This window comes from Myotis yumanensis, unplaced genomic scaffold, assembly GCF_028538775.1.
Source record: "Myotis yumanensis isolate MYYU_CA2020_CCGP unplaced genomic scaffold, mMyoYum1.0.hap1 SCAF_1, whole genome shotgun sequence".
In the NCBI taxonomy this organism is placed as follows: Eukaryota; Metazoa; Chordata; class Mammalia; order Chiroptera; family Vespertilionidae; genus Myotis; species Myotis yumanensis.
Window position 1 is genome coordinate 60,252,230 of NW_027223752.1, and position 15,438 is coordinate 60,267,667.

Genomic DNA, 15,438 nt, shown 5'->3' on the forward strand with positions numbered 1-15,438 from the left:
AGAAAACTTTTGAATTTTTATTATTTCCATAGAGAATATCTCTACATATATTTACTGTTATTAGTTTTTCTCTTCTGTGAATTGCTTTTCCTGGTGTGTCCAATAATTCTGCCTAGTAGTAATGGGGAAATCAGATATCAACCAAGGATATTTCTTGAGTTCTGTATAAATATGATTATTTTTAATTATTTGAGTGCAAAAATTAAAGCTACTTACTATATTAGTCCATTAAAAAACCAGTATAGTCATATCTTTATATAATTTAGAGAAAAGAAGAAACTAAACCTCGCTTCAAACATTTTTTTTAGAAGACCAATAAAAAACATTAAGCTAGCCTTAACCGGTTTGGCTCAGTGGATAGAGCATCGGCCTGTAGATTGAAGGGTTCCAGGTTTGATTCTGGTCAAGGGCATGTACCTTGGTTGTGGGCACATCCCCAGTAGTGGGTGTGCAGGAGGCAGCTGATAGATGTTTCTCTTTCATTGAGGTTTCTAACTCTCTATCTCTCTCCCTTTCTCTCTGTAAAAAATCAATAAAATATATTTAAAAAAACATTAAGCTAGAATTGTCATTTATAAATGTGTCTCATTTAAGGGAAATTAAATGTATAAATTATCTTAGAATAGAGCAGATGTGATGGGGACAACTGATTACTTATATTAAATAATCATTTATTAGAGTTCCTTCAAATAATAAATGCTCCACTATGGCTTTAAGCACTTTATTTTGGCCAAATTTGATTTTCACTTATTTCTTTAAGAGCTTCTAATGAGAGAGGTTCATCTGTATATGGATAACAGAGCTTTGTCTTTGTGCATTTTACCTAGAATAAGATAAACTGCCCAACACTTTAACGGAGCCCATCGTTGATGGAGATTGCTCTGAGCCTCAGAGTGATTACTAATTTGAGTATGTAAATACAACAGGCATTTTTCTGGAGACAAGAGAAATACTTGTCTTGGGAGAAACAACAAGGACTGTAGAATTTATAACTATTCGAATATTAGTACCTATACTTTATGATATTAATAGACTTAATTCATGCTGTAATTAGATATACATTTTATACAAAAAAGAGAATGAATAGATATAATTAAACGATTGCTTGGAAAAAATACTTAGCTTAACATTTTAAGTAATCAATCAATGCAAACCCAAAATATAATTTATTCAAGTATATCATGCCTTATGATACTAATGTGCTCTTAAAGAGCTCAAGTCAATGTTCTGTAAAATCATTATAAGATAAATCTAGAGTGAATCCTTCACTAAAATAATGAAACATTTTTTTCATGTTGCTTGTTTATATGATGAATATTGACTTTCTTTTAGTGCTTAACAGCATTGAGAGGCACACTGTTAGATACATCAGTTCTTCTTTGTTTTCAGGGTCATTATTTTATAGTATGTAGCTGTTTCCATGAATACAAGTCCTGCAAAGTATCTTTCAAATTCTAATAAGATATTAGAACCAAACAATGTGAAGATTGTTCTAGCTAGTAAAAAACAAACAAACAAAAAACACTGGAGTTTTTATTCCTAAATAATGAAATGATGCTTCTTGAATTAAATAAGAAGGCAGCAAATACAATAAAGTGTTGCATGTTCTCAATATACATCCATTTATTAATGCATATGCCACAGGATCACATTGCACTATGCATTTGGAGAAGTCATTAACAAAGCAATTGCCTAACAATTTAACATGAATTAGTGGATTTCGCTGGTCTGTGTTTTCACATCCAGGAGCAGAATGGTTCTGAGATTCTTGATAATATTAATTTTGTTCTTAACATACCAGACCAGCTTGTTCACAAAACACAATCATTGTAATTGGTTCTTGTTTCTTCAGGTATATGTTGTCCACTAACAGTTATGAGCATGTTTCAAAGTACTGTTCTACAGCCAACTATTTAGATAGACTCCAAAAAGTCAAACCATAAAGATACAGCAAATGCAAATATTCATGAAGTATTTCATATTCAAAATCCAACTCAGTTATTGTTTTCCTATTTCATCTGATGCATCTTGGTCTTATAAATAACATAAATTACAAGATTGTAAGCAATTTCTTTAGATTCTGTTTTACATTTTTCATTAAGTAGATGAAGACAAGGCTTTTTGTTCCAGTGCAATATATAGTAATGCTGTATTTAGTACAAATCGTTGAATATTTTTAAAAGAAAAAAGCATTTAACTGATTACAGTGCTAAGTAATTAAGGAGTTAGTCATATCTGTCAGAGGGAAAACACTAATGGTAGTTACTTATCATAGATACTTTTTAAAAAAAACTTTCCATCGCATGACTTTGTAAAGAATGAAATTTGATAAAGCCAAGACATAATGCTAGGTGGCAAGTGCATCAACTTACCTTTTTAACAAATGTGATGTGACTGTGGCAGTTTTGAAGAACAAAGTTTTGTCAATATATCAAACATTGTTAACAAACTATTTAGCATTGCTTTGTATAAGTTTGCTTTAATAGCATTTCTTCACAGTGATATTTCAGAAAGGTTGGAAACTGGTCAGCATAAAATATTTCCCACCTTTTCTATTTTAATTTGTATGCAAAAATCATCACAATATATCTTCAACTATAAAATTACAAATGCTTTCTAGTGGTGACTGCATTTCTAGTTATAATAGAAAAGGGTATTTCTAAGACATCTACAATGAGGTAAGTCTAAATAAAACAGAATTTGAGTAACAAATCTTTCTGATCTATGGGCAATTGAAACTAATTTAACAAAAACAACTAATAGATGAACTGAAAAGACTTAATTGTTTTTCAGTCTGCTTAGTGGGTGCAAAATTGTTAATGAGATGCAATAAACATTTAAAAAGATCTGGATATTTCACTTTACATCATAATTTTGGCACTTCATGGAACATTTATTTCCCAAAGACCAGTGATGGTATGTATACAAGTTCAGCAGGTTTTCCACGTACCTTGTAGACATTGTACGTGATTACTGGCAAACACTGAGATGTAGTGAAATAAACATTCCCATGTATTTGCACATGCATGCAGTAGTCAAACAATTATAGTTTATGCATTCTCGAAGATGGTATCTTCAGTATTCCTTTCAAGCACTCTCTTCAGCAGATCTTGTTTCAGATTTAAGTCTTACAAATTCTTTAGCCACATCATCGCTGGTCCTCTGAGAGAGTATTCTAAGAATAGTCAAACCGGTGTCATCCATAGAAACATTTTTCAAAAGGGGATACCATGCCCCATAGCTTCCCTTTTCTGCTATGCTCTGTAGCTGAATCACTGTCATTCCGATAATTCGATCCTCTCGGGCAAAGCAGTAATCCTTAACTGAGAGATGAAGTTCATAGGCTCCTGGGTGGTTTTCATTACCCAGAATACTGTGTGGATTAAAATTATAAATTTTGAGAAAAAATTTTATTTCACCTAGGGATCAACACAGTTCTAAAAATGCTATACATTTTTATATTGGGAAATAGAGTCTCACTTTATTTTAATTCTGATTTTTAAAATTTTACTTAGACTGTCTTTACTTAGATATTACTTTTAATGTAACTTAAAAACTCCTTCTTTCCCTAGATATAAAAAGGAACTCCATCTAAATATGAAGTTGTGCCCTGATGTTAAACATATCAATAGAAACTTGAATTAAAGCATTGTGCTGTACTTAATCATTGAAGTCAGGATCTCCCCTCTGATATAGGTGTAGGATAAGGTTGCTGGGGATCATGGGAGCTAGGCTTGGGTAAGGGATATGTCAGAAGAATTTCGGTGTCATTTCAACATCATTTATTAAAACCTCTTTTATTTACCTCAGGCTCCTGAATACGTTGTATCTAGGAGCCTTTTCTCGGGGGAATTCACTGCACAGACTACCAAGCACTATTCACAAGATGCTAAATTGGATACAAATCTCCAGAGCACATTAGTTCCAGCAGAGGCTGATTCTTTAATGCCACTTCTTTCATATGGCAACAGTTAGGCTGCCAAGTGTGGGGCTGAGGGTGGCCTCTACTAATAACAACGCAAGACAGCTTGTCAGGGCACCACTGAGTGTAATGTAGAAGGTTGGGCCCTGATATGCTGAGAACAATTCTCTCCTGCACTTTACTTCAATTCATTCTCAGATATTGATTTTCTCATAAATGCACATCTATTGCTCAGCAGAACAGCATCCACATTCCTTCCTATTAAAGTGACTTTTCCTAATCAAGCATGCTGTAGACACAAACTTTTGTGAGCTTGATCCTATATCTCTCTCTCTTCTTTATCTGTCCCTAGTTCAGATTATCCAGATTTGTGGAATGAATTTCATCTATATGCAGATCATTTGCAAGTCATATTCAACTACATATTTGATCTTTCCTCTTGGGTGTCCAATAGGCATTTCCAAATCAAACAAAATCTCTGATCTCCGTATCTCTTGTCCCTATGCCCCCATCTCAGTAAACAACTACCCCAAAATCTAGGGGGTATCCTTTATTTCATCCAGTGTCAGGTAACTTCCATTTGCCCTAATTGGATGTACTCCCCATATTTTCTTTTGCACTTTGTCATAAATGGAATGCTGGCCTGTTAGGACTATAATAGAGCTTCTCTATGTTCTGGCTTCCAGTGGTGTTGGCCAAAAGGAAGTCCTATCACAGAATCAGAAGTAATGAGGAGAGCAAGATCATAGTCTTTGTTTCTGGCTCCTTGCCTGTGAGGCTGTTTCCCGACACGGAAGGCCACTGCTCTTTTAAGGTGGCCCACTGCACCGGAAGTTTTCCCTTCCCCAATTTTAATAATATCTCATCCTCTCCTTCCTCAGTGCCCTAGGGGCCACATCCTGGCCACTAGTTGCCCCAAGTTACATTTCTTGTACTCCCTCTACTCTTACATCTTTGTAAATTCCTTTGTACATAAGTCTGTTTTAAAATATTCTAAATTGAATGTTCTCAGGAACCTAATTATATTCTCTTTCTTTCATGTTCTACCTCCAGTCCACTGCAAGTTCTATAGAACCTACTTCCAATACATACCCAGAATCTTTCTACTACTTACTTCCATTTCCTACTGCCATCTCACCAGTCACTGTTATCGCTTACCTGGACCATTGCAAAAACCTTCTAACTTACCTTTCCATATTTGGTCTTGATTCCCTGTAACTTTTCTCTATACAGCAAACAGAATAGTCATTTAAAGATGTAAACCAGATCGTTCCTCCCTTAATCTGAAAATCCTTCATGGTCTCCTGTTGAACTGAGACTGTAACCTAGTCCCCTTTACCCTGACCGCGAAGCCTTGTACCCTGATACCCTCTTCAAATTCAGTTCACCTCACTCTCTTGTCCAGTATATACTGTTTCTTAAATTGGCCAGGCAGGCTTCTGCCTTGGGGTCCTGGCACTGACATTTTGATTGGCCTGAAATGCTGTCAACACTCCTCTGCATGACTGATGTTTTACTTTTTTTAGGTTTCAATTTAAAACTCAGAGAGGCTTCCCTGAACACCAATGTAAGTAGCCAAATAATCACTCTATTGCATTGCCCTGTTTTAATTCTTTGCATAATACTATCATAATAGGTTTTTGTTTATCATAAGTTCCTCATCTCTAGAAAGTATATTCCATGAGAGCAGAGAAATCCTATTATACATACTCAATGCTTATAGTATTTCCTGATACATGGTAGGTACTGAACAGATACTGACTGAATGGAAGGAACTAAAAACATAGCCTTTTTCATCTGCCTGGGATCTGTGATGCTCAGTAAGTAAGTTTAGTTACACAGTGACTATTGCCTGGTTGAATAAAGGAGTTGGGTCATGACTTACAACTGAAATGTTTCATTGTACTTGGGTGACCAGGTGTTGCTTTTTGTCTTTGTGCCTTGTTTTCTCTTCTTGTCTCCAAGATTGGGTCCCAGCATACAAACTTCCACAAAGGGGCGGAACATGGCGGTGGTCTGCCAGTTCAGGTTATTAATAGCCATCACTATAAAACCAAAAAGGGAATGGGATACAGAGTGTTAGCCAATGAATGTGTGGAATCTCTGCCTCTCCCTTTTGGTCCTTACAATGAGTTTTTGTTTTAAAAAATGATGTGTGAATCCATAACTTGGATTTGAGAGTGTCCTAACTCCAATGATAAGAAAATATTCTTGAAGAAAAACATTTCACTCTCTGGAATGCACACTTGATGGGACTTTCAGCTCTTAGTTGTGTGACACTGGAGTGGTGAAAGTTATCATTCCTCTTGTGTGGGTAAAAACATGATGTTTTTCATATTAAAAATACTGTTTATATCTATCATTAAATATTTAGAAAATAGATTTAAAATCTATAATTTTTCAGAGGCAATCCCTTAATATTTTGTGTGTGGTTTCAACATTTAATTCATATATAGAATGGCATCATAATATATTGCAGTCTTATAAGTAGCTGTATTTTTTAAGTTCATCATTGATATCTTTCTAATTCAATATATTCAATATCTTCCAACTGCAAATATTCCACTATATATATATTCCATCCTATATTTAACCAATCACCTATTGTTAAACACAAACATAGTTGCTTCTTAATTTCAAGCATCACACATAATTCTTAAGTGTACCTTCTCATATTTATACTTTGCCCATTCTTTAATGATGATATTCTTAAGGAAGTATCTTATAACTAAAATTGCCATTGCAAAAATTTCATAAAACTTTGAGCATTTGCTTTACAGTGACAAAATATTTTAGGATACTGGCATGTATAGGCATTCACATTTATCTGTATTTTTCTCTACATTGCACGTAATTTGTTATAGATGATAGATAGCAGTGATATTTTTATAATACAAAGATCCATTCAGTAATGCAATTTTAAATATATTAGAAGGGCATAGTTTTTATTGAAGTGGATGTTATTTAGAACATGGTTCTATTGAGCAAAATATTAACCATTTAATTTCATCTTTGAAATGACCCTTGAATTCAGGTGATATTTTTACAATATAAACCAATAGATTAAACTATCATTTAAAAAATCAAATAAGTTGTTGAAAATAACTTAGAGAAAGAATTAGGTAGGTTATGTGAATATTAAGCCAACCAAACCACTAATATTCCATATATATATATATATATATATATATATATATATATATCATAGGATTAACCACAGAGAAAATATACAGTTTTGAAATGTAATCACCAATGTATTTAAATATTTCAAATTACATACATTAATTATCTGTGGCATATATTTGTTTTTAAATAAAAATTCCGGTTCAGGAAGACATTCTAAACCCCTAAAATAATTTAATACACACATTCAAACACAGATAAAAATGACCTTTTAATATTAATTTTGCAGACATTAAAGTCTGGTGAGCTGCTTGGCCTATCTGGATCCAAAATGTACCTTTCACAGTGACTTTATGCTCTCCAGTTCCTGGGGTGGTGGTGATGTCCACGTGAACAGAGATCTGGCCCACTGAATCTTTGGAGGAGCGACCTGCAAGTAAGCAGAAGCTTAGGGCCTGAACTTTCAGAGACTTAATAACGGACATCTACATTATCCGCATAAGGGACTTGAAAGTGTTTCTTCCTGGAATCGAATGGTTCTTTTTATTAATAGCACATAACATTGATATATGTTCACCAAATTCAATTTGCTGTGCAGGTTTGAGAATTGGATATAATCACATTTACTCAAGGAGTTAAAATTTCATATGATCCTCAGATATTGTGTTACTATTACAGGAAGATGGCTGTAGAGCACCTGCCCTCATGAAGCCCACAGTAGGCCATGGGAGACCAACATATAGCCACAGTATAGTGTGATAAGGTCTACTGATGGCATAAAAGTTAGTCAAATGTTAAGCATGTTGTATTGAAAAGTACCTGTGATTTGGGGTCAGATTAACTTGTATTTAAATCATGGTTATGCTACTTCTGGTTCTGTGATAAGAATTTGCTGTGTTCTCACATCTCAATTGGCTCATTTGTAAAACAGGGATAATAACACCAACTTCTCTCTCTCTCTCTCTCTCTCCCTCCATATACCCTAACTATCCTTTATATTTTTCACACCCCCCCCAAAAAATATAGTTATCTCTCATTCTTTAATGTAGCCTGGAATATCACAGCACTAACTACAAAGGAAAGGTTCAAAGAGTATTTGCTTAAAAATAAATTACTGAGTCCTGGTCAGTGTTGTTCAGTGGTTGGAATGTCAGCCTGAACATTGAAGGTTCGTAGGGGTGCATTCGTCAGGCGGCCAATGCAATCGATGTGTCTCTCTCATATCAATGTTGCTCTTACCCTCTCTCTCTCTCTCCTCCTTCTTCCCTCCTGCTCTCTCTAAAAATAAATGGGAAAAAAATATCCCTGGGTGAGGATTAAAAATAAATAAATTACTGAGCCATTGCTTATAATAATCAAAACAGTAAAATATTTAATGTTTGGCCATTGATCCATTATATGAACATATCATAATTTAACCATATTTCAGTTGTTTCCAATCCTTTGTTATTATAAACAAACTATAATAATTATAAGTTTATCTATAGTATAATTCTTAGAAGTAAAATTTATTTGTCAATTTTAATTTTGCCCCAGAGAGATTTTAACAATTTACACTTTTATATTCAATATAGAAGATCAACAAGAAATGTACTTTTCTAAAATAAATGGCTAATAACTGAATCTGAAAATAGATGATTCTAAGAAACCTTTGGTTTCTAATCTCAGATAATTGCTAGTTTGGGGCCTGAACCTCTCCATAGGACCTGCTGATAAGAGCCATTTCATCACCAAGACCCCTCTCCCTCGATAATAAAAGAATTAAAAGATAGAAAGTGATCACTCAGGCATTAGTAAAGGGACTATTCTTTGCTCCTGGGGAAAGGAAGAGGGGAAATGTCCCCTTTCCCGGAGGTGAAGAAAAGAAAATCCAAAAGAAATACTCCTAAACTCTGGAAGTGCCAGAAAGATGGGCATTTCACTTTTGGATTGGCTGCTTACTTAGCAGACAATATGACCCGAGCATGGTTGAGTGAGGGACAATTAGCCAGACAGGGGGCCAGGGACCAACTCCTTAAATTTATGGTTGCTAAAAAGTATGGGAGATGGTTCCTGGATGAGCTTGAAGTGCCAGAATTGGGGACAAGAGAGGGAAGATGTGATCATGGACTGTGGCCTTGTCATGGATTTCACAGATGGGGTAAGGAGGCAGGCAGCTCGAAGCTCATAGCATGCCAGTACCAGCTGAAGTACAGTGGAAATGAGTAGCCCAGGCCTGAGTTTGGAAGAATCCATCAATGCTCCAGCTGCTACTTGGAAATGAATGTCATACTGCCAGCTTCACAAGCTTCTAGTTCCCCCAAAACAATAAACTGGAAGAGCTGTAACCCTACTCAATGACCAGCAATGTTCACACAGACATTTAAATAAAGAGTCATTGGTCTTGTTCCTCTCTTTTCTTCCTTCCCAACACCAGGGAACCTACCACCAGGAGGGAGAGGAAAGGTTCACATGAAAGAACCCATGCCTTCCTTCTCCTTTTCCCATTTTTGTCTGCTTGCAGAGAGAGAAGGGACCGTGAATCCAGTAAGAGATTAAAGATGTAAGGTGACCAGGGTGAGATCTTAAACACTGGAATGACTTGATAATCGTGCAAGTCACTGATATGGCAGGGACCTGGACTGTGATATCAGTGGGGGAGGTGTCTATGCAGTAGAAAATGGGCTCCTTGCCAAGAGACAGCCTTTCCTATTCTACTGCTTTTTCTTCCCTTGTTACTGTTGTTTAAGGGAGGTTAGTTTCCTCTTCCTTCTGTCTTTTTTATATCCTGTTCATACCTTTGTGTACATGTATTAAATCCTTATCAAAAATCTTAAATTGGATGTGCCATTTGTCTGCTGAATCCTTAGTTTATAGAGTTGACATCTGTGATTTGCTCATAACTTGAATGAAAATGCTCCTAGTATTTTCTCAATACTCTTAGGTTTTATGGAATAATGAGCCAATCTTTTGCAGGGAAGGGCAGAAACTTTTATCATTATAGATTTCAGAAAGGAGAAAATGTTTAAGGAGGCTCTTTAAAATTGAGTTAGAATTCATCTTTTAAACAAGGAAGCAGAAGAAATAGCACACGTGTGGATGAATAAAACAGAACGGTGTGTCCTGCAAACTGCAAGTTGTTCAGTGTGGATGGAGCATATTGGTGGTACCTTGAATTTAACTTAAAAATCTTCAGACATTACCTTAGAGCTGCTGAGAAGGCTCTTAAATTTTTGGCTATGGGTGGCATAGTCAGATTTATTTTTAGAAAAAAAATGCATTTGTGTAAAGTATGGATTACTCTGATCATCCCATTCTCTCTGGAAAGCCTAATATTTGCATCTCATTATTCCATGAATCAAGTCTTACAGTCCAGTCCTTCATTAGAAAGCTTTCGATTATTTTCTACTTCATCTGCACGGCTGGCCATGCTGCTATCTTTAGCCTGATTCTTCAAAACTTACTTCATATTTTCATCAAGACAAAACACAGGTTTGGAAAATTCTTTGTCCATTAGCCTAGAAAGCCCTGTCCAAGTTCCTCTACAATAAAATAATTTTTAAAAATTCTATAAATAATCTGCAATTATGTTCTTGATTTCCTCAATACTATGACATAGTACGAAAACCCTGGGCAATGGAATTGACTGCTCTGATGAATATGGTCTCAGTCACTTATTAAGGGGTAATTAAAACTCCACAAACCTTGATTTTCTTATTTTTGTAGCACCAACCTGACAGCTTTGTGGTGAGAATAAAAATAGCTAATTTTGCCCGACTGGTGTGGCTCAGGGGCTGAGCATCAACCTATGAACCAGGAGGTCACTGTTTGATTCCCAGTCAGGGCACATATCTGGGTGCAGGCTTGTTCCCCTGTGTGGGGCATGCAGGAGACAGCTGATCAATGATTCTCTCTCACCATTGATGTTTCTATCTCTCCCCCTCTCCCTTCCTCTCTGAAGTCAATAAAAATATACAAAAAAATAAAAATAGCTAATTTAAAAAACTGTACACTATTTTCTACCTTCCTATGTAACAGCTGTTATAAAGCCTATATAATAACTGCCCAGCAAATGAATCCAAGTTTATTAGAATTCAATAATTAATAACACAATGTTTCAAAGTTATAAAACCCCTTGAACATTCATGCATAATGCCCACATATAAAAATGGCTTAAAAATCCATGGATATTGTGGTTACTGGGGTCAGTGACTGCAAGAAGACCACTCTGGAGTGACTGGAGTTCTTCCTAACAAATTCAGAATTCCCAAAACTTTTCTGGTTCAGTAGAATAATGATGGCAGATTTTTAGAGCCCTCAAATATCTAAGAGGGAAAACTGCTCCCTTCTATTAAAAACGTTCATTAACCATGAATCTGATAAAAGGCCTCCAGCATCTCTGAAAATGCGTGCAGGTTGCATAATTGTCTCTGGCTTTATACTAAGGTTCAGAGCCTGCTCAGTGCTTGGGTTTGCGGTTAAAACTTTTATGGGTGAGCATCATGTGTTACTACAAGCAGGAAGGTAGCAATGGCTGGTTTCTGCTAGTGTAGCCATAAAAAATGGTCAGGCCAGCGCTTGATATTAATTTTAAAGGAGAAAGCCTTCCACCAAAGCACTCACTGGGTGTTATTTCTTCACCCGAGTTTCCAATTGCCAAGGTAGTGTAAAGGCTTTAGTTGTGTTGTGATAGAATTGGAGAGATTGCTATGGTAGAAAATGTAAAATTCTAATTAGGGAAATAGGTGAGTTGCTGTTTGGTGTCTTTGGTTACGGATGAAATATCCTGTGCTGTTTTCAAACAACTAACAGCTAAAGTATCTAAAACCTTTTGCAAGGTGCTCTTTCAATGCACAGAGGTAAGTGTTCCTGTTTCACAAATTGCTGTTCTGTGGTCTTCCACCTGTACATCCTGTGCGTGCGCTTTCTACAGAAACATGGACTGTTGCATTGGGAGGAAAAGAACATTAAAAATCCCACCTAGGCACTCAGCAGTGCCTGAACATGTTATGAAACCTCCTGGGGGGAAACATTTCCCAGACTCTCAAATGCACATTTTCTTTTCGAACACAAACTGTGAAACTTACTGCTCAATCCAGGCAAAGAGTCTGGAGAACTGACTGCTTAATGTGACACACCCTAACACTGTGGAATTAGGAAAGTAATAGAGTAGAAACAACTGGTTAAAAGAGTTTATTATTGTTGCAATTATTGCCTAATAGTCATGCTATTCATAATTGTCACTTTAAAAAATGCCAGGTTTCTGCTTTCATGGCCTGGAGTTATGCCACTCCTAGCACCATGGTATGCCTTATTTTGCAGTTAATTATGCAGATTTTTTTCTTCCTAATTACCTTCTATAATCAGGAAACCTCTATTAATCCATACTTATTGCTAATTCATATAATAAACTTGTAATATTCTTTTGATATATATTAAATGACCGATTTGTATTTATTTGTTGATTAATTATGCAAGCTGCCCTCACGTTGCATGGTATTTGTATAAGTGATATGCCTGGATTCCAATTCCCACCGTTTAGTTCAATAATGCCTGTCTCCCAACCAGACATTCAAAGTTCAGTCATCATGGTACATTAAATATGTGTCATTGCATAAAATAAAAACATTGCTACTAGTATTTTAGTCCACAAGTCACTATGTAAAGAACAGATATGCATCATCAGTTACCAATCACATCACTTCTTTCAGAGTCTGTTGGTGATCTATTCAGTTCACACACAACAGAGGATAAAAGGGCCACATTGAAATGGGTAGGAAAGGCAGAGGCACATTTTCGCCCAAAATACCACCCCTGGCAAAGCAACCCACAATGGGGAGGGATCTGAAAATTTCCACAAATACAGCCAAACAGAAAACAAAACAAAACACAGCTCCCTTCTTTCTGCGGAGCAAGGCGTCTCCCATATCGGGGACCTTCACCAGAGAGACAAACTCCCAAAGCAAAACATGTGACTCTGAAAACCAACAGGCCAACTGAGCTTACAACCTGGAAAACTACAGGGCTGTAGGGAACAGAGATTCTGCTCTTCAAGGGCTCACAGACACACACTCACTCACCTTGGAACTCAGCACAAAGGCAGCAGTTGGAAGAGAGCCTAGAGATCATATGTGAAAGAGATTATTTGCTAACTTTACAGCTTCTTCTGGAGGGGCGGAAGTGTTTTGAGACTCTTTCTAGGGATGTAGGTGCTGGCAGGAGTCATTTCTGTGCTTTCCTTCTGCATTGCTAGCGCCGGCACTAGTGGGGGCCACTTTTGCAGTTTTCCTCTAATTTGCTAATGGGGGTGAGTAAGCAGCCCACTCCCTTGCTTTGCTCCCAGGAACAGCCCCTCCTGAGGCTCCAGGCACGCAGCTGCAGTCTGCCATGCTGCATTCGCCAGAGGCAGTGGGTGAGGAGCCGGCGTGGCTCTACCCACCCTGACCTGCTCCTGCAGCCCCACCAAAACCAGCAGGTGTGGCCAGGCGGATTGCTTTCTAGGCCCCGTGACTTTGAAACAGAATGTTCAAGAGACAACCAAGAACTAGGGCAAGATTAAGCATTGCGTTTTATCTCCTGTGCAGGGCTACTCCTTCAAAACTGAAAGGGAGAGCTAATACAGAGAAACAATCATAGAAAGTTAAGCAAAACAAGGGGAAAAAGAAATATGTTCCAAATAAAAAAACGAGATACTGAAACAATGATAAGTAATTTACACCCTCCTTCCCCCGGCAAATAAAGTTCAGAGTAATGGTGTTAAAGATGCTCACCAAGCTCAGGAGAACAGATGGACACAGTGAGAACTTCAACTAGGAGAAGAGGAGGTCCAAGATGCTGGAGAATAGGAAGATGGAGAACTCACCTCCTCCCATGAGTAAAATCAAATATACATGTGTATAGGTAGCAATTACTCCCATGAGACAACAGAGCATTGAATGAACAGCTTCTGACATCAAAAAAGAGACGGAATAGAAAAGGGAGGGGAAGCCCTCAGGGAGCTGTGCAAACTCTCCAGTGCCATTATCTCCCCCTCCCCTTTGAAAGGACAGGCAGGTCTAGCCGCTGATCACATTGCCTGGAGTCTTTTGCCTCTGAACAAAGGGAGCAAGCAGGAACAATAGGGTCCCCAGCCACCTGACCAAAGAAATACAAAGGATCATAGACTATTATGAGCAATTATATGCCAACAAGTTGGACAACTTAGAGGAAAGGGATAAATTCCTCGAAACATACAATCTTCCAAGACTGAATAATGAAGAAAAATAATATCTGAATAGAACAATTACTAATAAAGATATTGAATCAGTAATCCACCCTCCCACCCTTGGGACCAAATGGCTTCACTGGTAAATTCTGCCAGATATTTATAGAAGACTTAAAACCTATACTGCTCAAAATTTTCCAAAAAAATTGAGGAGGAGGGAATGCTCCCAAACTTATTTTACAAGGCCAGCATTGTCCTGATACAAAAACCAGACACACACAAAAAAGAATGTTACAGACCAATATCCCTGATAGACATAGATGCAAAAATATTCAACAAGATAGTAACCAAATTCAACAATACAGTAAGAAGTTAATACACATGCTTAAGTGGGATTTATTCTAAGGATGCAACAATGGTTAAAGGATGCAAAGATGGTTAAACATCTGCCAATCAATCAATGTGATACACCACATAAAAGATAAAAATCATATAATTATTTCAATAGATATAGAGATACCATTTGGAAAAATTCAACATCCATTTATGATAAAAACTTTCAACAAAGTCCATGTAGACAGAACATACCTCAACATAATAAAGGCTGTATAAGGGAGTAAGAAGCACAAATCGGTAGTTGCAATATAGTTATGGGGAGGTAAATGAAGCACAGGAAATATAGTCAATAATATTGTGATAACTGTGTATAGTGCCAGTTGCAGTACTGGAGATATCAAGGGAAACACTATGTAAAATATATGACTGCCCAACCACTAAGCTGTATACCTGAAGCCAATACATCATTTAAAAAAATAATTTCTCTTAATTTTTTAAAAAAAGAGTCCTTATATTTTAAAAAGGGCCATATATCACAAGCCCATTTCTAAGATCATACTCAATGGTGGAAAGCTCAAAGCTTTTTGCTCAAGATCAGAAACAGGAAAAGGATGCCCACTTTTATTTAACATAGCATTGGAATTCCTAGTCACAGCAATTAGGCAGCAAAGAAGAAATAAAAGGCACACAAATTAGAAAGTAAGAAGGAAAACTGTTACTATTTGTGGATGATATCTATACAGAGAACTCCAAAGATTCTACCAAAAAACTATTAGAATTAATAAATGAACTCATCAAAGTAGGATACAAAATTAATATTCAGAAATTGATTGCATGTTTATATACCAATAACAAAATATCAGAAAGAGAAATT

At 36.6% G+C, this 15,438-nt stretch overlaps 1 protein-coding gene across 1 annotated transcript in view; it reads right to left on the reverse strand.

Annotated features, from left to right (window-relative positions):
* Window positions 1–1,554: 1,554 nt before the first annotated feature.
* Window positions 1,555–15,438, reverse strand: part of UNC13C (unc-13 homolog C) — a 525,683-nt gene continuing 511,799 nt past the window's right edge. Inside the window, exons 31-33 of the mRNA XM_070422420.1 lie at window positions 7,383–7,475; window positions 5,808–5,967; window positions 1,555–3,373 (exon numbers count right to left, since the gene is read on the reverse strand). Coding sequence (XP_070278521.1) covers window positions 3,088–3,373; window positions 5,808–5,967; window positions 7,383–7,475 — 539 coding nt within the window. The 3' untranslated portion in view covers window positions 1,555–3,087. The remainder of the gene's footprint in view (window positions 3,374–5,807; window positions 5,968–7,382; window positions 7,476–15,438) is intronic.